At 40.0% G+C, this 26,145-nt stretch overlaps 1 protein-coding gene across 4 annotated transcripts; it reads left to right on the top strand.

Annotated features, from left to right (window-relative positions):
* The first annotated feature begins 1,602 nt into the window (after positions 1-1,602).
* Positions 1,603-24,449, top strand: lnpa (limb and neural patterns a). 4 transcript variants are annotated; one of them, XM_061971587.2, is made up of 13 exons: positions 1,603-1,735; positions 2,180-2,269; positions 7,798-7,839; positions 12,454-12,641; positions 12,721-12,779; positions 12,862-12,902; positions 13,824-13,907; positions 16,527-16,578; positions 16,664-16,882; positions 17,879-17,984; positions 18,429-18,499; positions 20,277-20,432; positions 23,421-24,449. In XM_061971587.2, the coding sequence occupies exons 2-13, from the start codon at positions 2,243-2,245 to the stop codon at positions 23,588-23,590; spliced, it is 1,215 nt and encodes a 404-aa protein (XP_061827571.1). In that variant the 5' UTR covers positions 1,603-1,735; positions 2,180-2,242; the 3' UTR covers positions 23,591-24,449. The 4 variants fall into 4 exon arrangements, with proteins under 4 accessions (XP_061827571.1, XP_061827573.1, XP_061827570.1 ...); XM_061971586.1 differs by lacking the exon at positions 1,603-1,735 and adding an exon at positions 1,862-2,114; XM_061971589.2 differs by lacking the exon at positions 7,798-7,839 and having other exon boundaries at positions 1,607-1,735.
* The last annotated feature ends 1,696 nt before the right edge of the window (positions 24,450-26,145 follow it).

Here is a 26,145-nt window from a genome sequence, read left to right as displayed (position 1 = left end):
AACACTAAATTGAGCACTTCTCCATCTGCCTTATGCAGATGGAGAAGTGGAGAACGAACCGCTGCACCCCACCGTGACAAATGACTGAGCTACGTGACGTCATTTCTTGTGATGTCCTACGGGGCATTTGTTGTCGGGACGGGATTCGTTCCCAGGGATTCGAATAAAGAACCAACTCTTTTTCTTTACTATAGTGGTCTCGATAACGGGTACCGGTTCTCAAAAAGGGATTCGAGTCCGAGGACTCGGTTCTTTTCTTATCGAACAACCGGGAGAACCGGGTTCGAGCATCATCCCTAGTTATAAATGATTTAAAGGCCTACTGAAACCCACTACTACCGACCACGCAGTCTGATAGTTTATACATCAATGATGAAATCTTAACATTGCAACACATGCCAATACGGCCGGGTTAGCTTACTATAGTGCAATTTTAAATTTTGCGCGAAATATCCTGCTGAAAACGTCTCGGTATGATGACGTCAGCGCGTGACGTCACAGATTGTAGAGGACATTTTGGGACAGCATGGTGGCCAGCTTTTAAGTCGTCTGTTTTCATTGCAAAATTCCACAATATTCTGGACATCTGTGTTGGTGAATCTTTTGCAATTTGTTCAATGAACAATGGAGACAGCAAAGAAAAAAGCTGTAGGTGGGAAGCGGTGTATTGCGGCCGACTGCAGCAACACAAACACAGCCGGTGTTTCATTGTTTACATTCCCGGAAGATGACAGTCAAGCTTTACAATTGGCCTGTGGAGAACTGGGACAACAGAGACTCTTACCAGGAGGACTTTGAGTTGGATGTGCAGACGCGGTACCGTGAGTACGCATGCAGCTGCGGCTTCCAAACATTTGATCGCTTGCCCGTACCTGGGTGCCGCTATGTGCATGTCACGTACGTAACTTTGGGGAAATATATGTGCTGTATGAACTTTGGGGAGGTGTACGGTACTTTGGGCTGTGGGATTGAGTGTGTTGTGCAGGTGTTTGAGTTGTATTGGCGGGTTATATGGACGGGAGGGGGGAGGTGTTTGTTATGCGGTATTAATTTGTGGCATATTAAATATAAGCCTGGCCGTGTTGTGGCTAATAGAGTATTTCTATGTCTTGGGTTTATTTACTGTTTTAGTCATTCCCAGCTGAATATCAGGTCCCACCCGCCTCTCACAGCATCTTCCCTATCTGAATCGCTCCCACTGCCCTCTAGTCCTTCACTCTCACTTTCCTCATCCACAAATCTTTCATTCCCGCTCAAATTAATGGGGAAATCGTCGCTTTCTCTGTCCGAATCGTTCTCGCTGCTGGTGGCCATGATTGTAAACAATGTGCAGATGTGAGGAGCTCCACAACCTGTGACGTCATGCGCATATCGTCTGCTACTTCCGGTACAGGCAAGGCTTTTTTATCAGCGACCAAAAAGTTGCGAACTTTATCGTCGATGTTCTCTATTAAATCCTTTCAGCAAAAATATGGCAATATCGCGAAATGATCAAGTATGACACATAGAATGGACCTGCTATCCCCGTTTAAATAAGAAAATCGCATTTCAGTAGGCCTTTAATGTCTCTGTGCGGCATGGTAGCAAATGCGTCACGGACCGGTGCTGGCCCCCGGACCAGCGGTTGGGGACCACTGGTTTACAGTGTCTGGGGTTGGACACGCCCCCGAACTGGACACCGTCTTGAAGCCAGACGACAGTCAGTCGGAACCGGTCGCTCCTCTTAGTAGCCAAGGTATGTTTATTTATTAACTCATTTGGAAGGCAACACCATCACTTCCATTCTAAGTAGGAATTTCTAAGGTGGAATATTGTTTTTTTTTTTTTAAGTTGCGCGCGCAGCAGGCAAAGCGAGCCGAAGTTAGCTTGTCAGGCTAACACTTGTTGGAAAAAAGTAGGCTATGAAGTTATTTAAGCACGCGTGTTGAAATTTTTTTAATTTTTTTTTTAGGCTCGAAATCCACTGACGATGTTACTTTATGCCGTGTTGATCACGTCACGGGTCATAACGTTTGGTGAATGCTAACCGCTGTTAGCACGCAACTAGCTGCCGGCTTGCGTGGAACTTGTCAAGTGGCGTCAATGGCCACAAGAAGCCTGAACGCTTATCTCAAGTGTGTCTTCATTTGCAAATTTGGCGTGACATTTTCTGTTGGCTTTTACGTGGTTGTCCCCACAGGTGGAAGAAGTTCCGTGTTGACGCGCTCAAGAGGAGGCTGCCACTACCGAGCCAGGCGACAACATGGGTGCTGTCATCTCACGGTGGAGGGTACGTCTTCATGTATTGATTGATTGATTAAAACTTTTATTAGTAGATTGCACAGTACAGTACATATTCCGTACAATTAACCACTAAATAGTAACACCCGAATACGTTTTTCAGCTTGTTTAAGTCGGGGTCCACGTAAATCAATTCATAGTAACACTAGTCTAAGGTTTATTTTATAAACCCGCTGGCCGAAAACTTTGGGCACACCTGTGTAATCTAATGCAGGGGTCCCCAACAATGTTCCCTCTAATTTTTCATGTGTGTGAGCAAACGCAAAAACTCCCTGAGCATTCAGTGGAGCCCATGTGAGCAACATCAGAGTGCACACTGTGGCTACACCAGCAACACACCTGTCCTAAACCTGACTAAATAACAAGTTAAATCTTCATCCATCCATCCATTTTCTACCGCTTGTCCCTTTCGGGGTCGTGGGGGGTGCTGGAGCCTATCTCAGCTGCATTCGGGCGGAAGGCGGGGTACACCCTGGACACAGTTAGACATCCATCCATCCATCCATCCCATCCATCCCATCCATCCATCTTCTTCCGCTTATCCGAGGTTGGGTCGCGGGGGAAGCAGCCTAAGCAGGGAAGCCCAGACTTTTCTCTCCCCAGCCACTTCGTCCAGCTCTTCCCGGGGGATCCCGAGGCGTTCCCAGGCCAGCCGGGAGACATAGTCTTCCCAACGTGTCCTGGGTCTTCCCTGTGGCCTCCTACCGGTTGGACGTGCCCTAAACACCTCCCTAGGGAGGCGTTCGGGTGGCATCCTGACCAGATGCCCGAACCACCTCATCTGGCTCCTCTCGATGTGGAGGAGCAGCGGCTTTACTTTGAGCTCCCCCCGGATGGCAGAGCTTCTCACCCTATCTCTAAAGGAGAGCCCCGCCACCCGGCAGAGGAAACTCATTTCGGCCGCCTGTACCCGTGATCTTGTCCTTTCGGTCATAACCCAAAGCTCATGACCATAGGTGAGGATGGGAACGTAGATCGACCGGTAAATTGAGAGCTTTGCCTTCCGGCTCAGCTCCTTCTTCACCACAACAGATCGATACAACGTCCGCAATACTGAAGACGCCGCACCGATCTGCCTGTCGATCTCACGATCCAATCTTCCCCCCCACGTGAACAAGACTCCTAGGTACTTGAACTCCTCTAATTGGGGCAGGGTCTCCTCCCCAACCCGGAGGTGGCACTCCACCCTTTTCCGGGCGAGAACCATGGACTCGGACTTGGAGGTGCTGATTCTCATCCCAGTCGCTTCACACTCGGCTGCGAACCGATCAAGTGAGAGCTGAAGATCCTGGCCAGATGAAGCCATCAGGACCACATCATCTGCAAAAAGCAGAGACCTAATCCTGCAGCCACCAAACCAGATCCCCTCAACGCCTTGACTGCGCCTAGAAATTCTGTCCATAAAAGTTATGAACAGAATCGGTGACAAAGCAGATAGACAACATTCTCTTATTATTATAATCAAATGACAGCAGTCATTTCCATGAGGTTATTTTCTAATACAAGTGTTTAGCCCCACTTACAATGACAATAACAAAAAATATTGTTTTTCATGAACTGTGTACTTGTATTGTTTGTCTGGGTGGAGGTCCTGCTTTGGAAATAATTTGTACCCCTTTCAGACATTGCATTTAGTTCCCATTAAAACATTCACATGTTGCACAATGAGATGTAAGCAGGGGATCATGTGTACATTCCTGCAACTTCCTGTTTGAAAAAAATATTTTTATTAGTATTAATTTAATATACTAACAGCATTTCATGAGTAATATTTATAAATTAAGATTCCTAATAAATGACACTATAATAAACACACATTTGATTGGTAAATCATAGTGTAACGACCTGGAAGTACACTTTATGTGTGGTGTTGGAGTTGTCCGACTTTTTGTGTGGCTGTAAACGCATCACTGACTAAGTGCCATATGTGTATGTGTTGGCGCAAGTGAGAAAGAGCGAGCGGCTGCTGTTGCTATAACAAAGTTGGTTTTGGTCTGGTTTGAAATGACCAGTTTTGCTAGATATACTTTTTTTTACTACTGTTTTGGTAATGTGTTTATGGCCGACAATAAAGAGTTTTGCTCAGTAAAGTGATCGATGTCCTCAAAGCGTCTCGACAGACGTTACAAAATTTGAACAATGATGACGAAAACTGTTTTCTCTGTCGTGTCCGTGTCGTGTCGAAAATTGTTATGCGCTTATTTTTTTATTTGATTTTGTGCGTGGCATAAATTTGCCGTGCGCAGAGGACGCTTGAGCAGTGCGCAATTGCACAGGCGCGCACCTTAGAGGGAACATTGGTCCCCAACCTTTTTTGCCTCAGGGACCGGTTTAATGTGGGCATTATTTTCACGGACCGGCCTTCCACGGGTGGCAGATAAATACAGCAAATAAGTGCTGTAGGAGCCTAAATGCTGTTTAAGTTAATTTACATTTTATGAAGCAGAGGGGTTAGTGCGTCTGCCTCACAATATGAAGGTCCTTGGTTCGATCCTGCGCTCGGGATCTTTCTGTGTGGAGTTTGCATGTTCTCCCCGTGACTGCGTGGGTTCCCTCCGGGTACTCTGGCTTCCTCCCACCTCCAAAAACATGCACCTGGGGATAGGTTGATTGGCAACCCTAAATGGTCCCTAGTGTGTGAATGTGAGTGTGAGTGTTGTCTGTCTATCTGTGTTGGCCCTGCGATGAGGTGGCGACTTGTCCAGGGTGTACCCCGCCTTCCGCCCATGTGCAGCTGAGATAGGCTCCAGCACCCCCCGCAACCCCAAAAGGGACAAGCGGTAGAAAATGGATGGATGGACATTTGTCTGAATAATTTGATGACGTACTATTTTTTACTGCTTTACTACAGTGAAGAATATTTAACTGTTTAATTGCATATATGGCGGAAGGATCTGTGTGGTTTGGACACAATGTATTATGGGCAATGGCAGTCAGGTATGGTGGAATCGAGCCACACAGTTTTTTGACCTTACTCTTACTTTTTCTAACTCTTTCTTACTGTAACCAACTCTCTTTTTTTGCCATTCATTTGTTCCCACATCGTTATTGTTATACGTTTTTGAATGATTAAGTTCACAATTAAACGATATAAAACGAAGAGGAGCGTCTGGAGTTGTTTGTTGTTGCCACAGCAAGCAGAGCAGGAGAAAGTAGAGGAGCGTCAAGCTAGGGCTTTATTAGGAAACTACAAGTATTTATCTGCCACCCGTGGAAGGCCGGCCTGTGAAAATAATGCCCACATTAAACCGGTCCCTGGAGCAAAAAAGGTTGTGGAACCCTGGTTTAAGGTCACCCTCCTCGGACAAATTTTGACACAGCTAAGTGCGCCGTGTATTTCTTGAATCTCCGGCACTTAGTTTTGTATGGACTCATTGATCGTGTACAAACTGAGTTCGGAGAGGAAGTGACGTCAGAAAGAACGCGCCACAGCCAGCTTCATAATAATGCGGTTTCGTAACTCGGCGCTAACCACTGGAAATATAAAGGCGAGTCATCCAGACATGCCCGTGTTTCTTCTTCCTCTACATGTACAGACACTTGTGGAAATCACACATGAATACCTTAAGAGAAAGCGATTGCAGCTATTTGGGATACAACACTTCTCAGACGGCAAGAGAACTTTCCAATGTCCGGGTCAGCTGTAATTCTACTTAGCGAAAAACCTCTTCCATTTGTCGAAGCAGAGTCAACGAGAATGCGGGCTCCTATGGATGTGATAAAAAAGGTAGCGTGTGCTTTGTATTAACTGGCCGTCAAGGGAAAACTATGGAAAACGGTGAATGTTTTTGGACTGGCAAAGCAGACTGTATCAGTTATTGTCCGCCATGTATGTCGCAGACTCAACATCTAGGCCTAAGTCACCAAAAATGAATGGACAATGAAGAGTGAGGAGTGTCCTGACCAGATATCTAGATCCCTTGTTTGATTGATGTAAAATGTCCTAGATCACATTGTTTACGTGTCTAATAAAGATTTGATTAATTTATGATGTCTCAGGTGTGATTCACTTCAACAGGGCCCCACAGCACACTGGATTCCAGTTAATTGAAATACCACAACACTGGATATTGTTCAGAAAAGTTAAATGCAAGAACTTGCACACAAAGCAACACTGGAGGTGACTATGACGTGCGCATTTTCTGCGCATGCGTACTAGGTCGCGTTACGCCGGCGGACAGAGGGGGCAGTGGGTCTTAAACGGTGGCATTGTTGTGTGTGGACACGGATAAGGTTAGGTGGGATTTACCCTGGATAACCTTATCCGGCTTTAGTGTAAATGGGGCCTGAGTTTATTTCAAACATGCATGCATACAACATGATACATCACAATTTTCAGTTTTTCTATTCAACATGTTCGAAAAGGTGTAAGAAGAAGCAGAGTATATTTAATCATACCCCTTTTCCTTTACATAGCAGTTGCTAAAACATTTGTTCACTTCCTGTTCTCAATTTATTCACAATATACTCCGTTAAGTAATAACAATAAATAAAGTAAGTTAAATTTCATATAGTGAGATGAGTAAGATTACCATATTTTCCGTACTATAAGGCGCCCCTAAAAACCTTCAATTTTCTCAAAAGCTGACAATGTGTCTTATATATGGAGTACTATTGAGCCACAACAGGTCTCGCAACTATGGTAAGCAGCCGCCGACTTCTGTAGCGTCTATTCTATGCGCCTTATAATGCGGTGCGCCTTATATATGAAGAAAGTTTTAAAATAGGCCATTCATTGAAGGTGCGCCTTATAATTCGGTGCGCCTTATATTGCGGAAAATACGTTATGTAGAAAATGAATGGATGTATGAAATAAATTCAGAATGTTTATCATGGTTCTTCTTCTTTGTACCTTGTAAACACTTTAAGTTTTAAGAGTTACTTGAAGTGGATCATATTAGTACATTTGATTTCTTTGCTTAATCCATTCCATCATTTAATTCCACATACTGATATACTGAAGGTCTTAAGTGTTGTACATGCGTACAAATGTTTTAAATTATATTTTTCTCTAAGATTATATTCATCCTCTTTTGTTGAGAATAATTGTTGTATATTCTTGGGTAGCAGGTTATAGTTTGCTTTGTGTATAATTTTAGCTGTTTGCAAATTCACTATGTCGTGGAATTTCATATTCATATTGATTCAATTAATAAAGGGTTTGTATGTTCTCTATATCCAACATTATGTATTATGGGACAGCACTACGCTGTCAAAAAATGCGCCCTCAGGGACAAAATACACATAATGTACTTTGTAAATATTGAAGTATAAGTAGGCTCATGGAAGTGCGCTAAGTGACTTTGTTTTGAAAATCTATTCTGAACTTTCAAACTAAAATGTGCTTGTCAAGGGAAAAGTCATTGACTGCACAGGTGTCATTTTGTGCCAAGTGAGTGCATAGCAACAGCTGAGATATAAGCATGTGCAATTAACATAGGAGACAAAACAGGAAGTTGTAGCAACAAACTGCTTGCACAAACTCTCAAAATATTTTCTTTTGTTTTTTGCTGGCAGGCCAAACCTACCACTGTGGAGATTTTGGAGGGAATCGATAAGGTATGCATTGTATAAGGAAAACTTTGTTGTATTAACACATCCTGATTAATAGAATACTTTAAAATCCATTTAATTGACTCTTGGGGGCCCATGCCCGATCAAGTAGGCCATCGGGTGTGACTGTTTTTGATGACAATGGTAAAGTAACCTTTAAAAGTACCATGCAAATATTAAATATGTAGTTCAAATAAAAAATCTGACTTCATGTGACCACTGATGGGGCTTTAGTGCTCAACTACAGTTAAGCTTGCAGGCTATTTTCAGCATCTTTCCTTCGGGCACTTGACACTGCTGAGGTCAAGTAGCATCAAAGTAGTGAAACAGCTGCTGCTATCAAGCAAAGAAAAAACATCTTAAAGAATATTTGCTTTTTATTATGTACACCGTTACACCACACCTACTTGTTATAGACTTAAGGGGAAATTTAGCCTGTCGTTCACAATCATTATGAGAGACAAGAACGGCGTATTTTTAAAATATATTTTTTTAGGGTTTTAAAGATGATAAAACGATTGTACGACGCAGCTTCAAAGTCACCGTTGTAGCTTCAAAGCCCTCAAAAACAACTTCAAAACCCTCCAACAGTTTACATACACACTGCAAGTGTGTGTGTGTGTATATATATATATATATATATATATATATATATATATATATATATATGTATATGTATATATATATATATATATATATATATATATATATATATATATATATATATATCTATCTTTGTAATAGACACAATCATAAAATGTAATATGTTGAATATTTACCATATTCTGATCATTTTAATCAATGCTTTCTTCAGCGCATGGATTTCCGTTTCCATAGCAGCTTGCGTCTGACTTCTGGCAACAAATGTGTGTTCCTACTTCAAACGCGTGTGTGTGCTCTAATCATGGCAGAATCGATAACAGTCAACGCAGACGACTATTTTTGGACAAATGAGGATTCACAAACTTATATTTTTGAAGCTGAATACACTGAGGATGAACTGCTGATTATAGAAGAGCAGACGGAAGCCGAGAGACTGAGGCGATAGTAATGACGCTATAAATATGGAAGCTATTTCGACAAAAATAGAGTACTCACCCAAATAAACCGGAAAAAACATCACCGGCCAGCTGGACCAAATGCACAACTATCCATCGAGTGAGTCACACTTTAATTATAATCACGATACACGCAGCACGTCATGCGTGTTATTAAAACTACAGTGCATACTAGCGCTGCACGATTGCGGCCAAAATAATCCCGATTATTTTTTTATCAACATTTATATCACGATTGTCAATCACGATTATATACTATGTTATGTATAACATAGATTTATTGCCTTTTCTATTTTAAACAAACAGTATGTTAACTGGGCGTTCATTTCAAAGGGCAATTTCTTGAAAAATAGTTAATCCGTTATAAAATAAAATCTACAAAAGACAACTAAAAATAAACTAAAATAAATATGCCAGTGCAGAGTGCGAACATGTATTCTGGCATTAAAATGTGGGTCACTCTACGGGAGAGAAGGGCACCAATGTAATAATGTATTTATTTCATCCAAATATTTTCGGGAGCTACAGGAGACCAGCCCATCAACTGTCAGTCACCCTCTCACTCTTACTTGCTCTCACATAAGTCTACTGTCTTTCGGTCACCCCCTGGTGGTTGGCTGACTGTTGGTTGTGAAAGTATTTTAATTGATATGCAGCAGAGCCTGCTTTTTAAATGTTAATTTCCCCGACGATCACCCTCATTTAATCGTAGAGGCCAAAATCGCGGTCACGATTAAAATTGTATTTATTGTGTAGCCCTAGTACATATGCAGTATGTTTATCTAGTGCTTTCATGTTTTTATTTCTATTTTATCTATTTCTGTTTTTCTAGTGTTGATCTAGTGTTTTTCATGTTTTTATTTCTGTTTTAATTTTTTATTATATATTCTAACTTTCTATTTTCTTTTTTTTTATACTTTGTAGTACTTTGAGATTTTAACAAATGTAAAGTGCGTTACATTATTATTCATTATTATTATTATTATATGCTGTCTGGCTAGCTGTGTACAAACAAAACATGAAATGTGGGCTAATACTTTACAGATACTGTAATATGATTGTTCATGTTTTTCAGTCAGTACAGATTGGTGTCCTTTTGCAGTGTTGTGCATTACAAACTTAAACAAGTTTTGTGTTGTCGTAGAAGCTTGCTTATCTCTTTCCTTAGCTAGCTTTTACAGCTAATACTGAAAAATGCTGATGTGTTACCGCTCTAAAAAAAGAGTTCTTCCGTGTTCGCTTTTACAATAACAATGTTGCTGCAGCTTGGATATATTACAGGCTATGCATTTTTAAAGTGATTTAGAGGTAGAGTTGATTCCTCCCATTACCCGCACTGCTAGCCACCAAGAACAAGCTGGTTTTTACATGTAAGACTGCAAAAAAAACCTTGTCTTTAATGAGGATTGTCAACAATAGGCAAAATTCCGAAAAAAAGTGCAGTTCCCCTTTTAAGATGGCGAAAGTTAATGCAGTAGTTATAGTGTGACAGACACATATTGGAGTAGGGAGCGTTCACACTATTAGGTATTTTAAGATTGGGTAACCAATACTTGATGGTGACAACAAGCAGTGCATGTCTGTAAGGGGCTAGCAAAAGGGTGTTGCAGTTCCAGTAGGTGCAGTACAATGTCTTCATAAATGACCTCAAATACTGTAATTGTAGCTTGGCTTTTGATCATTTTAATTTGTTTTCCAGTAGTTTTGACACATTTATCAAGATATAATACATTCATTAACCCAATAGAATACAACGACACAGCAATGTTGACAAAATTGTGATGGTCATTTTACAAAGGTTTTTGTTATTTAGCTATAATGGGAAAACGGCTCTTGGTATGTTGGCACCTAAAACCACAATACCAAATATTGTAGAATGACTAACTATTTTATGGTGTTGATCAAAACCAAGCATTATCTTTCTTAAGCCTTTTGCATTAGAGCAGGGATCAGCAACATTTTTACGGTCGAAAGAGCCATGGAGGTCTACAACTTCTTTGTGTGTGGCTGGGTCATGGAAATTGTTATCTAGACTCTCCCGGATAATAAAAATGTTGAATTTCATGATTCAACTTTGCGTCTTGCCGAGGACGCGTCCATGTAAACAAACTAGCACCCGGCAGCTGACACCTGTGACTGCACGTCCATTAACAAACTAACAATTACTGAATCATCACCATATTAAATTTTTTGTCTTGTTATCATATTTACTCTGACATATTTGTGTACAAAATGAACAAGAGGGGAAATGTAGAGGTACCTTTCCTGACAAAGTATCGCCTCTGACTTTCTGGTTTGTGTCAGTTAAAAATTAAAATACAAATAATATCAAGATAATACTTTAATGGTAAATACTAAACGAGTAAATTATATAAAAAATTAAATCAAACATTTAACGAATTGGTCACGGAAAACTTGTGCATTCGTCATCTTTGCTCCCTTGTACTGGAGTGTGTGCCACGTTTGTCGTCGTCTTTTGTAAAATCTTGCCCTCTTGGGGAGGCGTGGCTTATATGGTAGAGCGGCGGTGCCAGCAACTTGCGGGTTCCAGGTTTGATCCCTGCTTCTGCCATCCTAGTCACTGCCGTTGTGTCCTGGGCAAGTCAAAATAGGAGCCTTTGTAAACCATTTTGAAATGGTTTTATTATGATTTACATCCCAAATAATAGTGATTAGAGATGTCCGATAATATCGGCCGATAAATGCTTTAAAATGTAATATCGGAAATTATCGGTATCGGTTTCAAGAAGTAAAATTAATGACTTTTTAAAACCCTGCTGTACGGAGCGGTACATACCCTGTAAAACACGGACGTAGGGCATACTTGCCAACCCTCCCGGGGCAACCATTCTCCCAAATTTCTCCCGATTTCCCCCTGGACAACTATATTGGGGGCGTGCCTTAAAGATACTGCCTTTAGCATCCTCTACCACCTGTCGTTACGTCCGCTTTTCCTCCATACAAACAGCGTGCCGGCCCAGTCACATAATATATGCGTCTTTTACACACACATAAGTGAATGCAAAGCATGCTTGGTCAACAGCCATACAGGGTGGCCGTATAAACAACTTTAACACTGTTACAAATATGTGTCACACTGTGAACCCACACCAAACAAGAATGACAAACACATTTCGGGAGAACATCTGCACCGTAACACAACATAAACACAACAGAACAAATACCCAGAACCCCTTGCAGCACTAACTCTTCCGGGACGCAACAATATACACCCCCCGCTACCAGCGTATACTAGACGGGGCATCACAACAAAATTAGGCATAATAATTCCACAACTGTATATATCGGTATCGGTTGATATCGGAATCGGTAATTAAGAGTTGGACAATATCGGAATATCGGATATCGGCAAAAAAGCCATTATTGGACATCTCTAATAGTGATATATATTATTGTAGTAGGCTGCAAATTTTATCGCCCATCCCTAATCAGCGAGGGCCATTTAAAATAAACATTTATTTAAAAACACTTTAGTTCTAATTTGAATGACAACCTGGTAATTGTACATGTTTCTGATTGATTGAAACTATTATTTGCTCAGGATATCCTGCTTCATGAGGAGCATGGTGAAAAGTACCAAAGGCAGCTGAAGATCTGGTTAGGTCGACTGCTGTTGTACTCCGTTCTTCTCTACCTGATTACCTGCATTGTTGTCTATTGCTGGTACCTGCCGGAACAGCTCATGGGGCGCCTAATCCTCTCTCTCCCTTTTGTCATTTTTCCTTCATTGTAAGTACAGCTTTAATCAGAAATGTCACCGTGATGAATCCAACTAACCTCTTTACAATCATTCTTTCCTCGTTTTTAGAGTGTGGTTACTTCGAAAACTCCTGATTGTAATCTTTTCACGAAGAACTGAAAATAATAGTATGATTTTATTTATTTTTTTACATTTATTCCACTTTGCATTGCAATTGATGTGCAATTTAAACTGTTTTTTACTTTTCAGATAAAAAACTGGGGAATCTTAAAGAGCAAAAGAAGAAAATTGTAAGTTTAAAGTGGCTTCTCCTGATTATGTAATGAAAATTAGTTAATTCTAAACAGTTAAGAAACCTCTTTATAAATGAACAAGAATTGTCACAGTTACGGTAATTCAGTACACAAACTGTAATGTGAGCTTTCTTTGTGGCGTATATAATACGGTGGGCAACAAAAATAGGACTGAGATGGCAATGCATGAAAGAGATGACTGAAGCGTATGTAAACCTGCTCCGCCGTTTATAAACGTACAAGATACTGCCAAGCCTGGTCGTAAATTTAGTAGTCTAAACTTTTCCCCGTACTTTTAGGCGACTGTAAATGTATTTACAGCAACATTTTAATAGGTTCTTCAATGACATGACCCACCCATGTTTCTTTTTAAACATGACACCTACCCAAAAACATAAACTTCTTTGTGAAAGTGACAATATGCATGAAAGTACAGACATATTATTTCCATATTGTAGAATACATTATCATTGATATTTAAATATTTAGGTCAGTTGAACACAAACTCCTGTCAGAGCCTTTCAGTTTGGCTTTTATTGATCCCATCAGTAGCTTCTATTTGTTAATTAAGGTTCCTTCGAGGTTTGATTGGTTTGAAGACTTTAACCCAGTAAACTACCCTGCTAATGTCAGTGTAATAAATGGCATCTGAGAAATGACTTGTCATCCTCTGTCAGCTCTAATAACTTTCAATAATTAGCGCTGATGGATTTTCACCATCTCCATTATCGAAGTAGTGAATGTAATTATTCTTCATACTATGTGTAGACATGTAGAAATGTGTGGTGTGTAATGTAAATGAAGATGTATAGTGCATTGCACTTGCTTTGTCACATTAGGTGTTTTATTAGAGCAATTAATCACATACTCACTGAATATACAGTCTTTATCACTTTCATAATAATTATCTTGTTTCAGATTGAAGAAGTTATGGAAACTGAGACGTATAAAAATGCTAAAATGATCCTGGAGAGATTTGACCCTGATTCCACGAAAAAAATGGTGAGCATTTCATTCTCTTATGCAAAACATTGTGTAAAACTGAACTGCATCATAATGACAGGTGTTTCTATTTCTCTAATACAGTGAAACCTCGATTCACGAACGCCTCTATTTGCGGTTTTCTCGGTCTAAGAACGTTTAGATCGAGCCAAATAGGCTTTGGTGTGCGACCTGTGTCTCGGTGTACGATCGCTTTATTCATTTTGTGTGCCGCTGGGAGCCCTATGGTGCTGCCATTTTGATGACATCGCTTCCTGTACACGCCATTTTGAAGAGACGGGCCCTCGACGTCACATCTTGTTTACATAGCGCGAGGTGTACACGACGGCCGCGATGCAAGCATTAGCCCACAAATACAGAAGAAACAAGTCCACAATTGCAACCATTATCAAAAAAAGGATGTTTATATGGTTGCTGACTTTGCCGAAGGGGCTGAATATCTTTGCAAGGATGGAGAGAAAGCGCAAGACCAGGTGGAAAAAGCTTTTGTTAGTGTAGCTAAATGAAAAGTAGCTAGCCAACGATAGCATTTTCGAGGCTATGATTTGAGAGAAGACTCGCCATTGTGGAGAATGCATATATTTTTAAGAGTTCTTTCTTTATTCGTAGTCATGTTTAAAGCAGCTGATATTTTCCCACGTGTACTCTTTTTGCTTGTATCTTATGTCCGCAAGTAAACTGTATGCTTTACCTTGAAGGGGTTGGAATGTGGGAGTTGGAGTACTCCCTTATCTTAACTGTATTAGAACAATGAGGCTGTATTTCTTTCTGGGCAGGGTGGGGGCTGTTTTCGTATTCAATAAGTTGTCTCTTTCCGTTTGGCTTTCAGACTGCTTCTAGATTCCGCTATTAACGGACTGTAGGACTGGTCTCCTAAAGCTTTAGTAAAACTTGATAATATTCCTATTCTGTCTTGATGGTCCTTCTTACTCAACATACCATATTTTTCGGACTATAGGTCGCAGTTTATTTCATAGTTTGGCCGGGCTCAAGTGCGACTTATATATGTTTTTTTCCTTTTTTATTATGCATTTTCGGCAGGTGCGACTTTTACTCCGGTGCGACTTATACTCCGAAAAATACAGTATATGTTATCTGAAAGAATTTAGGATTGACCAGTGACTTTAATTCCCTGAGAGGAAGACTGGTCAGACGCAACACTATTTATATGGCGAATTGATGCCCAAAAGTGACCATGCTGGATCACAGCACGGAAGAACAATTTAAGGCGAGTTGGTGTTAGGAGAAGTTTCAGAAGAGGAGGCGTCATTCACAGCGTTGGTGCTGCATGGCGTGGCTGCTCGGAAAAAGCTGCTGCTTTGAGGATTTTATCTGCGAAGGGGGCTTTGTACCTATCTTTTTTGGAAAAATAGGCTAGAAGGGACCTGTATTACAGCAAAGGAGAATGTAGGTGGCGGTGGCTTGAAAGTGACCTTATGCTCGATCTAATACAAATACAGTAGACGGGTTCGTAAATTGTGGTTCTACTATATATTAAATATCCCCAAACTTACATGAAACATGGATGAAGTTTTAATGTGCTTAAAAAAAAGTAAGTGAAGCCCTATCTGTCTAGCAGGCCACATACTTTGGTGAAACACATTTGGGGCCAAATGAATCATTTAATAATAACTGCTGCAAAAAGAGGAGTCACAACTAATAAAAGCTGTCATACACTTTTACACGTTTTAGATTTTGATTAGGGCTGTTAAATGATAATTTGTTTTAAATCTGATTAATCACTTTTTGGAATTTGGTATTAATCATGATTAATCACAGGCAATTACTCGCTTGCATAATAAAAATTAGCTGAAGAAAACACCCAAATATTTCTACACAAATGCAATTTTGTTGTCATAATGGCACCCAGAAACATTTTTGAACATTTCACTTGAATGGGTGTCATTTATTTGCACAAAACCTGACAACAGTTTTATCTAAAGTTCATTCAGGCTCTCCTCACTAGTTTTTGTAGTGAGGTATGTATTGATCTGATCACTGAACGTATAGCGGTTAAGGTAAAAGAGCTTGTACGGGCAAAATAAATTGCCTGATTAATCTGTCTAGAAGATTAATGCTATAATTTTTTTTTTTGATTAATCCCACAAGTTAACTCGTTAATTTTGACAGCCCTAATTTTAAGTTTTTGTCACTTAAACCCCCTTTAGTGACTTAAATCATGGAAACAATTACTAAAAATGTGAGTCCATTATTTGGAAGGTATGCTTTACAATTGAGATTTGGATGTATGTTTAATAGGGTTATTTTAATGGTTTTAAAAAAAAAATAAAAAAAAATTACCATATCTTTCAAGTTGTACTGTATGTAGTGGCTGGATCTTTTTTGATTGATTGAAGCTTTTATTAGTAGATTGCACAGTACAGTACATATTCCGTACAATTGACCACTAAATGGTAACACCCGAATAAGTTTTTCAACTTGTTTAAGTTGGGGTAAATCAATTCATGTTATTGTACATGTTACATAATACAACAGCTGAGGAGTTAAAAATAATACAAACTCCTGTATCCCTTGGTGTACCTATGGCAATCGTTCGGCCGATGACGGTGTTACAAACATCATTTTTTACACATGTATTTCTAATATCTATTTACAAAGGAGCTGGACTTGACTCCACTAGGACCCCAGATGACACATAAACCAGGCCAAGGTAGCTATTTGAGTAATGGCTACTCCGTTTCCCATACAGTGCTTTCCCTTTCTGCACCTCACCTGCGTTATCTCCTTTTTATTAGTGCTTCGCCAGCGCAACGTGGTCTCAAAAACCCCAGAGATGGTGGAACACCCTGGCGTAGTAGTGGCCCGCCCTCCTCTTGCCGGTGGGCCCACCTACCCTGGACGATCTTCCCGCTCTGCTCCAGGTGGACCCCCAGAGAGGAACCTGTCGGCCATCGCTGCTCAGCAGACCTTGTTGAGGAAGCCTGTGACCCCTGGAACACCTGCTCCAGGATTTGGTGAGTTGTCTGCACACAGGGGGACCACATCATAATGTGAACGATTAAGGTGTGATTTACTCTTGCCGGCTTCTCTCTCCCCAGTTTCTCAGGCACTGTACTGTGCATTTTAAACAATGTACATTTAATAGGTAACAGTATGAATTATTGACAGATTCAGCATTTTTTTGCACATGTCAGCATAATGAAGAACTAGGATAGAAAGTACAGCATTAAGGTAGTTATTGTACAGTACAATATTTATACAGTGTTATTTTTGTGCAAAATGTGGGCGAACTAGTTGCTTTTAAAATACCAAAAACAGCCAATAAAACATTCCACAGAACAGTGTGTGGAAGACATCTGCGTATCTGTAAAACGGCACTGAATATTCAATATAAATTATTTCTGGACTATGAACGCTCAATAGAATTTGCAAATGGGTGCAAACAGTAAAGGAAATGTGCTCCTAGAGGAAGCCGCAAGCTGTAATTGCCATGTGGAATGCCAACTGTGTGGTATGCACAAAGCAGGATTACATCAACTGTGATTAATTAGCCAGAGCGCCGTTTGTTCTCTGGGCACTGGTGGTGGAATCTCAGTAAATGTCTTTTAATGCTTGGCAAAATTGCCTTTGGCATTGGCAGCACGCTGCAAATGGTTTACATGACTTGATATCACCTGCTTCTGCTGAAAATTGAAAGTGAAAAGCAATTTGATACACAGAGTCACCACGGAGTTTCCATATGTCGAGGAATTAATAACCAGCAGGGTATTGAGACTGTGCCAAGTCTCACAGAAATGACCAGTCATCTTCTTATGATTGCTCTTGATCTTAGATTATATTAATTACTACTCTCTGACACCATGGGAGATCTGGACGTGCTTTGCAAGTGAGATATGAGTCATTAACGGCAAAAGTTTTGTAATATATATTTGCACAGAAATTCATGGTAAGTGTGACTGACTTTTGGCCTGTTTGTAATCTTTTATATATCCCTGTTTTGTTTTTGAAAGGGATGCACCCCCCAGGCCCGCCCTTGGCTAGACCTGTGCTTCCAAGGCAAAGAGGCGTTATGGAGAGAGTGGTTGAGTACATTGTCGGAGATGGCCCACAGAACAGGTATATATCCTGTGTGGATTACTCTCCCTCGTCACTGCAATGGCAGGATCTTGCTCGTACTTGGTTTGACCCTCTTTTGTCTTTTGGATTCACAAAGTCGATGCAATGTTGCTCTGATTTTGGACCCTATTAACAGACTCCAAAAGGGATGGACAAGGTCACCAATAAAAGTTGTGTAGGTTGTGGACAATTCTCAATTGGAAGTTAGAATTATTTTTTTATCCTTCTTGTATACCCCAGAAAAGGCTCAGTAATAACCTCAGAAGATAGACAGGTGTACTTGATACCTTTTGTCAAATGAGTGTGTATATGTAGGTATATGATCAATTCTAATGCAACACCTAAACGTTTACAGTATACAAACTGTATTCTCTGCATAAAGTGTATGTTATTTATATATAAAGGATTCTATTCCCAGTCACACTGATGTCTTTCCTTCCGCAGATTTGCTCTCATCTGCCAGCAGTGTCTGTCCCACAATGGCATGGCGTTAAAAGAGGAATTTGAATATGTTGGTAAGAATTTGAGAAGCACTCAGCTCTTTGTCAGTCTCCATCAAATGTTGTGCCTTCACTTCCCCTCTAGCATTTGGCAGCGCAGTGCATCATGTGGCTTTTTAAAAGCCTTCCCCAGTGCCGACTCCTGCGAGCGAATTCATACCAAGATTGAATATGCAAACCAATGCTGCGTATCAATTTTACATGTTTATACATTTTGGGTAGAGATGTCCGATAATGGCTTTTTTGCCGATATTCAGATACTGTCCAACTCTTAATTACAGATTCCGATATCAACCGATACCGATATATACAGTCGTGGAATTAACACATTATTATGCCTAATTCTGTTGTGATGCCCCGCTGGATGCACTTAACAATGTAACAAGGTTTTCCAATATAAATCAACTCAAGTTATGGAAAAAAGTGCCAACATGGCACTGCCATATTTATTATTGAAGTCACAAGTGCATTATTTGTTTTAACATGCCTCAAAGCAGCAGCTTGGAATTTGGGACATGCTATCCCTGAGATAATCCTGATACCCACTACAACTATGGGAAATAGTATACTTTGACTTTCACAAAGTGCATTATTTTTTAAACATGCCTCAAAACAACAGCTACAAAAACAATGAAGGCACACAGCTTCAGTCCAGAGTATACTAGAGTAATAAAGTAAACAATAACATAATCTTCATTTAGTGCAAGACTGCCTGGCATACTGTATAACAGGAAATTATAAACTGGGCTTAATCTGCCCTGCTCTAATGTATTTGTATGAGTAACACAAATGTGCTGCAAGCTAGTGGTGAGTGCTTGAAGTGGCCTACCAGTCAGTCAGAGCTTCTGAAATGCTGCGTTGAGACAGGGCACCTCCGTTCACTGCAAGCTGCAAAGTGTGCGCCATGCAGGGCACACTAGACACACCAAACTCCACCGTAGCTTTTGCCATACTGTGTGCGTTGTCTCTGACCACAACGTGGGCTTTCGCCTTCGGGTGGTTTTTGTTGTATTTTTGTTTTTTCTCGGCGGAGTCTTTGAGCGACAACTGTGTGGTACTACTTTTTTTCGGTGTTTGCTTTTCATCCATCTTCCGCTTGTATTCATCGTGTATCTCCTTATGATTCTTGAAGAGGAGGGAGATCAAATTGCTCGTATTAAAGGAAGACGTCTTGGTTCCTCCTCGCATAACCAACTTTTTGCAGTCATTGCAAATTGCCAGTTTTTTATTCGTCAGAATATCCCAAACCATAGACATGGTGTCGTTAGTCAGTCACCGACCGAGCGAGCTCGCTTGTTAGCCACGGCTACAGCACCGGCAACAACACACTCTTGTTTTTATGCTGCGCTTGCGGCGGTTTGATGAGGTCATCAAGCGTCGCCAGTAAACCCCTCATGCTGCAGTCGGGCTGCAACTCCTGTGTTGTGTGTGGGAGAGGGGAGGGGCTGCGGACTGCTCCGTACAGCGGTGTTTTAAAAAGTAATTAATTTTACTTTTGTACTTACTCTGGTTATTATTTTTCAACTTTTTGTAAATGTTGAAATTTATAAATAAAGGTTTATTAAAAAAAAAAAAAAAAGAATTTACTTTTTGATACCGATAATTTCCGATATTACATTTTAAAGCATTTATCGGCCGATAATAGCGGCAGCCCGCTATTATCGGACATCTCTAATTTTGGGCATTTCTTTTTTCAAAAATTGGCTCATGTTTATGCATATTCATCAAGTCTGTTTTGAAAATGTCTTCATGAGTTGACAGTGTGTTTTTTTTGGGTTTTTTTTTGTTTCAGCATTTCGATGTGCATATTGTTATTTCCTGAACCCTGCGAGGAAGACCAGACCTCAAGCCCCCAGACTCACTGAGCTCACTGCTGAGCTGAAGATGTCACCTGAGGCACTCTCCTCATCGTCTAATGCCGATGAAGACTCTTCCCAGACTTTGAAAGGTAACAAGAAACGCATTCAATATTTGGACAGAAGTTTGGAGACACGCCTCGTAATTAATTAATCAGCGGTAGTTTCTTTCTCCCCATGAATTTACCACTTTTTGTCGTAGCAGTTTGGGGAAAACTCTGTTGACTTTGGTGTGGAATAACAAGCCAATCAAACACCTTCAGGATGAAATAGTACATAGACGATGAGCCTGCAGAGTTAGCGTCTAACAAATGTTTTTTTCTGAATGAATAGACAATGATTTCTGCTTGCATAAAAGAGAAGCTGGTAAATGGTTTTCACATCCTGTACAACAACTGTACTCAACTGGCTGCCCGCGGGCCACATCCAACCCGCCAAAGCTTTTCATTTGGCCCGCCGAACATCACCCAAATAGACTCGATGAAACCATTTAAACAAGGGTTGCTCATGTATGCAGTACTCCCTCCAACCCTCAGGGGGCACCAGCGATGTATATGTGTCACAATGAAGCAGCAGTGGGGTGAGTAGATACATAATAAAAATCTAAATAAATTGCGAAAATCGGACGTTTAACAACAAGTGGATAACAAAGTATGAATGTTCTACTTTGAGCAAGTGCTCAAGTCATTGTTTCCTGCCGGACCTTTTAACCAATGGACAAGTAGATATTTAATTTGTTTTGTATTGAAATTGCTGACTTTGTCATGTCTTTTGGATTTGTGGTCGTATTTTTTTTATCTGAAAGTAACTTTGGCGATTAGATTAATACATACAACGCAAAATTTGACCAGTAGAGGGCGATAACACTACAACTTAGGTTTAATTGTAATAAGTCACATACCGGTCCATTGTGTGCAATGTTTGACGTACTGTAGATGTTTAATTTCTATATGCGTAAACGTATGTAGTTGTGTGAATATATTAACACTGACCTTCTATTTAAAAAAAAAAGAAGTAAAATACACAATGGACACTATGTAAAATATACAATGGATGCTATACTTTTGTAATGTTAATTTTATGTTTAGATTTTCAGTCTTACAATCCAAAATGAAGGAAGAAGTGTAAAGAAATAAAAACTGAGGGAAAAAAAGCTAATTCAAAAGAAGGAACATCAATCCCCAACAAAACTTTTCGAGCTTTTGTTTCTTTATACTGTACACTAGCAGGCTGCACATGCTGGAATTGAGTCGCGAGGGCAGAATAATGAATGTAATGACAGTGCTGTGTGAAAGCCGATATGTTCACTTTGCAATTAAGTAAACGTAAATGTCCGGGCCCTCAGCCCTTGGGCTCTTGAAACTGTGGCCCTCTTCGTTATGTAGTTGAATATCCCTGCTGTATTATATTCAGGTGTCCCAATATTTTTGTACACACAGTTCTTAGTGAATAGGTATTCAAACATCAGTATTGGCAGATGGTGAGAGTAGGGATGGGGACCAAAACTCGGTCCCGTAATGCTACAACGGACACACACACACACATATATAAATATATATATACACACACAATGTAAATAGTCATGAAAATAAAGAAAACTCATTGAATGAGGAGGTGTGTCCAAACTTTTGGCCTGTACTGTACATATACGTATGTGTATATGCAGTCGCGATCAAAAGTTTGCATACACTTGTAAAGAACATAATGTCATGGCTGTCTTGAGTTTCCAATCATTTCTACAACTTTTATTTTTTTGTGATAGAGTGATTGGAGCACATTCTTGTTGGTCACAAAAAACATCCATGAAGTTTGGTTCTTTTATGAATTTATTATGGGTCTACTGAAAATGTGAGCAGTTCTGCTGGGTCAAAAGTATACATACAGCAATGTTAATATTGGCTTACATGTCCCTTGGCAAGTTTCACTGCAATACGGCGCTTTTGGTAGCCATCCACAAGCTTCTGCTTGAATTTTTTACCACTCCTCTTGACAAAATTGGTGCAGTTTAGCTAAATTTGTTGGTTTTCGGACATGGACTTGTTTCTTCAGCATTGTCCACACGTTTAAGTCAGGACTTTGGGAAGGCCATTCTAAAACCTTTATTCTAGCCTGATTTAGCCATTCCTTTACCACTTTTGACGCGTGTTTGGGGTCATTGTCTTGTTGGAACACCCAACTGCGCCCAAGACCCAACCTCTGGGCTGATGATTTTAGCTTGTCCTGAAGAATTTAGAGGTAAGAGTGTCCTCCCTGAGATCGGTAGGTTGTGAGTTCAAACCCCGGCCGAGTCATACCAAAGACTATAAAAATGGGACCCATTACCTCCCTGCTTGGCACTCAGCATCAAGGGTTGGAATTGGGGGTTAAATCACCAAAAATGATTCCCGGGCGCGGCACCGCTGCTGCCCACTGCTCCCCTCACCTCCCAGGGGGTGAACAAGGGGATGGGTCAAATGCAGAGGATACCTAGTGTGTGTATGACAATCACTGGTAAAAAAATAAAAAAAATAAAATCTTCTTTTTTCATTGTCGCATTTAAAGCAGCAGTTCCTTTGGCAGCAAAACAGGCCCAGAGCATAATACTACCACCACGATGCTTGACGGTAGGAATGGTGTTCCTGGGATTAAAGGCCTCACCTTTTCTCCTCCAAACATATTGCTGGGTATTGTGGCCAAACAGCTCCATTTTTGTTTCATCTGACATCACATGGATAAAGATGAGACCTTCTGGAGGAAAGTTCTGTGGTCAGATGAAACAAAAATTTAATGTATACTTTTGACCCAGCAGATTTGCTCACATTTTCAGTAGACCCATAATAAATTCATAAAAGAAGCAAACTTCATGAATGTTTTTGTGACCAACAAGTATGTGCTCCACTCACAAAAAAATAAGAGTTGTAGGAAGTATTGGAAACTCAAGACAGCCATTTCATTATGTTCTTTACAAGTGTATGTCAACTTCTGATCTCGACTGTATATGTATTTGTATGTTTATAAATGTATGTATGTGTATAGATGTATATGTATTTGTCATATAGATATTTATTACACTTAACTAGAAACTTTGAATGGTTTACCAGAGACGACAGAGTATGCAGACATCCCTGAAAGCAACATCCAAGAGCAAGCGTCGGCACCACCAACAGAGTCCTGTCCTGAGTCTGACCACCAAAGCACTACCACGTCACAAGAAGAGCCCTCTGAAACATCTGACGGAGAGCAGGACTTGTCTGCCATGGAAGTGGAGTAGAAAAGGCTGAGCGTGACACCTTTCACTTCATCCGGAATGTTAAGGTACCGTATTTTTCGGAGTATAAGTCGCACCGGCCGAAAACGCATAATAAAGAAGGAAAAAAACATATATAAGTCGTACTGGAGTATAAGTCTCATTTTTTGGGGAAATGTATTTGATAAAACCCAACACCAAGAATAGACATTTAAAAGGCAATTTAAAATAAATAAAGAATAGTGAACAACAGGCTGAATAAGTGTACGTTATATGAGGCATAAATAACCAACTGAGAAGGTGCCTGGTATGTTAACATAACATATTATGGTAAGAGTCATTCAAATAACTATAACATATAAATCAATCAATGTTTACTTATATAGCCCTAAATCACAAGTGTCTCAAAGGGCTGCACAAGCCCCAGCGACATCCTCGGTACAGAGCCCACATAAGGGCAAGGAAAAACTCACCTCTAGGGGAGACCGAAAGCAATGGATGTCGAGGGGGTCTGACATAATGTTGTGAAAGTCCAGTCCATAGTGGATCCAACATATCAGCGGAAGTCCAACATATAGAACATGCTATACGTTTACCAAACAATCTGTCACTCCTAACCGCTAAATCCCATGAAATCTTATACGTCTAGTCTCTTACGTGAATGAGCTAAATAGTATTATTTGATATTTTATGGTAATATGTTAATAATTTCACACATAAGTCGCTCCTGAGTATGAGTCGCACCCCCGGCCAAACTATGAAAAAAAATATGCGACTTATAGTCCGAAAAATACGGTAACTATTTGCTGTGAATGTCTGGCAAATGTGTGTGTAAGTGTGTATGTATATATTTATAAAATGTTAATAAACTTTATAAACAACATGCCTGTTTAATTCTTCTGCAAGCACGGAAGATGATTATAGTGCCATTGTGTAGAGCAGGGGTCTCCAAAGTTTTTGACTCGGGGCGGGGGCCGCTTTGGGTTAAAAAAAATTGGCCGGTATCAGTTATACAGTGCGCAATACCAGGGTAGAGCGGAATATACGTTAGGTCAGAAAAAACACATAGGCTATATCATCCCTACAAAGTATATATATACATATATATATATATATATGTATGTATGGATGGATGGATGGATGTATGTGTATGTATATATGTGTATATATATATATATATATGTATGTATATATGTGTGTGTGTATGTGTATATATATATATATATATTATATATACATATATTCCGAGCGCGATGATGATATCAATGGGAGAATGCATTTTTAGACAATATGACTTGCCTAAGAGGCTCGGAGACACCGAGAGTAACAAGCCGTAGAAAATGGATTAGAAAGGACAGATTTAAAAAAAAAATATATATATATTTTTTTTAACTTTGGGCTTCCCGTGGGCCAGATTTTGGGAGACCCCTGGTGTAGAGAAACATTACCTCGAAGTGGAAAAATCCACCACTTTGTGGTACAAAGGCTCCATCTAATTGTAGGCCAAATAATCCCCTAATTAAATATTGTAACGACGTGACTCGAGCTGTTATCAAAGGTTTATCAGCTTTCAACGGAAGTTGTTACAATCAGACTGCAGTAGGCCGTAGTCGATGCCAAAATAAAGAAGACACAAACAGAACCGTCTTACTCCGTCATTTATATCACTTAACAAATGTTTTATGGCATTCTACGCTTACACCCGCCTTTCCCCAGCCAATCAACACGCAGAACACATGTAAACAAAGAGAGTGGCAGAGAAAGCTGCATGCAACAACGATGCCTCCAAGGCCATGGAAAACATCTGGTGAACATGGAATAATTTACATGTGGAACGATGTAAATTATTCAACGCAGGACCCAATTCGTTGCAATATAAATAACATAAAACAATTTAAAAAAAAACAGTTTTATTTTCCTTTATTTAAACTGTGTGATATTACAGTGCCCCAAAATATTAAATATACTTATTAAATAAAACATCTGCCTTGTTTTTAATGAATACTTAGGCCTACTACGCTACTGTAATTTTAATTTTAATTTTTTTAAATATATTTTTGTCCTGTCCAGCTTCTCAGGCAAATCATTTACAGATTTACTTCAGAAAAGAGAAGTGTGGGATACTTCTGTTGTTGCCTTATTTGTATTTGACTTTATTTAATGTGTTTATATTATTATTTGGTGCAGGAGGGGATAGAAAGAGGGGGAAAAAAGGAAGACAGAGGGGGAATTTGCTGGGATAAGACAAAGAGACAACAATAACAGCATCAGCAAATAGGATATGTACAAATATGATAGTAAAAGTGATAGCAAAGAAGCAGTTAGTGAAGTAAATATTAATAACAGAAATGACAATGAGCATTATTACACTACAAATGGAGCAATACAAATAGAAATAGCACTATTGATAATGAATAATAACAATAATTACCTCTATTATCAACAATACAATTGTTTCAAATGCATCAATGCGCTACTGTAGTTTAACGGTGGTACTTGGAGAGCCAAGTTATTTCTGTGATGGTACTTGGTGAAAAAAATTATCATGTCCACGTCCGTGATTACAGCAGCTTGTGTGT

The sequence above is a fragment of the Nerophis lumbriciformis genome, linkage group LG13, assembly GCF_033978685.3.
Source record: "Nerophis lumbriciformis linkage group LG13, RoL_Nlum_v2.1, whole genome shotgun sequence".
Classification (NCBI taxonomy): domain Eukaryota; kingdom Metazoa; phylum Chordata; class Actinopteri; order Syngnathiformes; family Syngnathidae; genus Nerophis; species Nerophis lumbriciformis.
This window is presented reverse-complemented; position numbering and strand designations above follow the sequence as displayed.

What these genes read in the sequence shown, in the direction of transcription:
- lnpa (XM_061971587.2), top strand. Translation starts at nt 2,243, where the DNA reads ATGGGTGCTGTCATCTCACGGTGGAGG. An exon ending in CTGTCATCTCACGGTGGAGG is followed by an intron (nt 2,270 to 7,797) that starts GTACGTCTTCAT and finishes TTTTGCTGGCAG; the next exon opens with GCCAAACCTACCACTGTGGA. An exon ending in CTCTTCCCAGACTTTGAAAG is followed by an intron (nt 20,433 to 23,420) that starts GTAACAAGAAAC and finishes ATGGTTTACCAG; the next exon opens with AGACGACAGAGTATGCAGAC.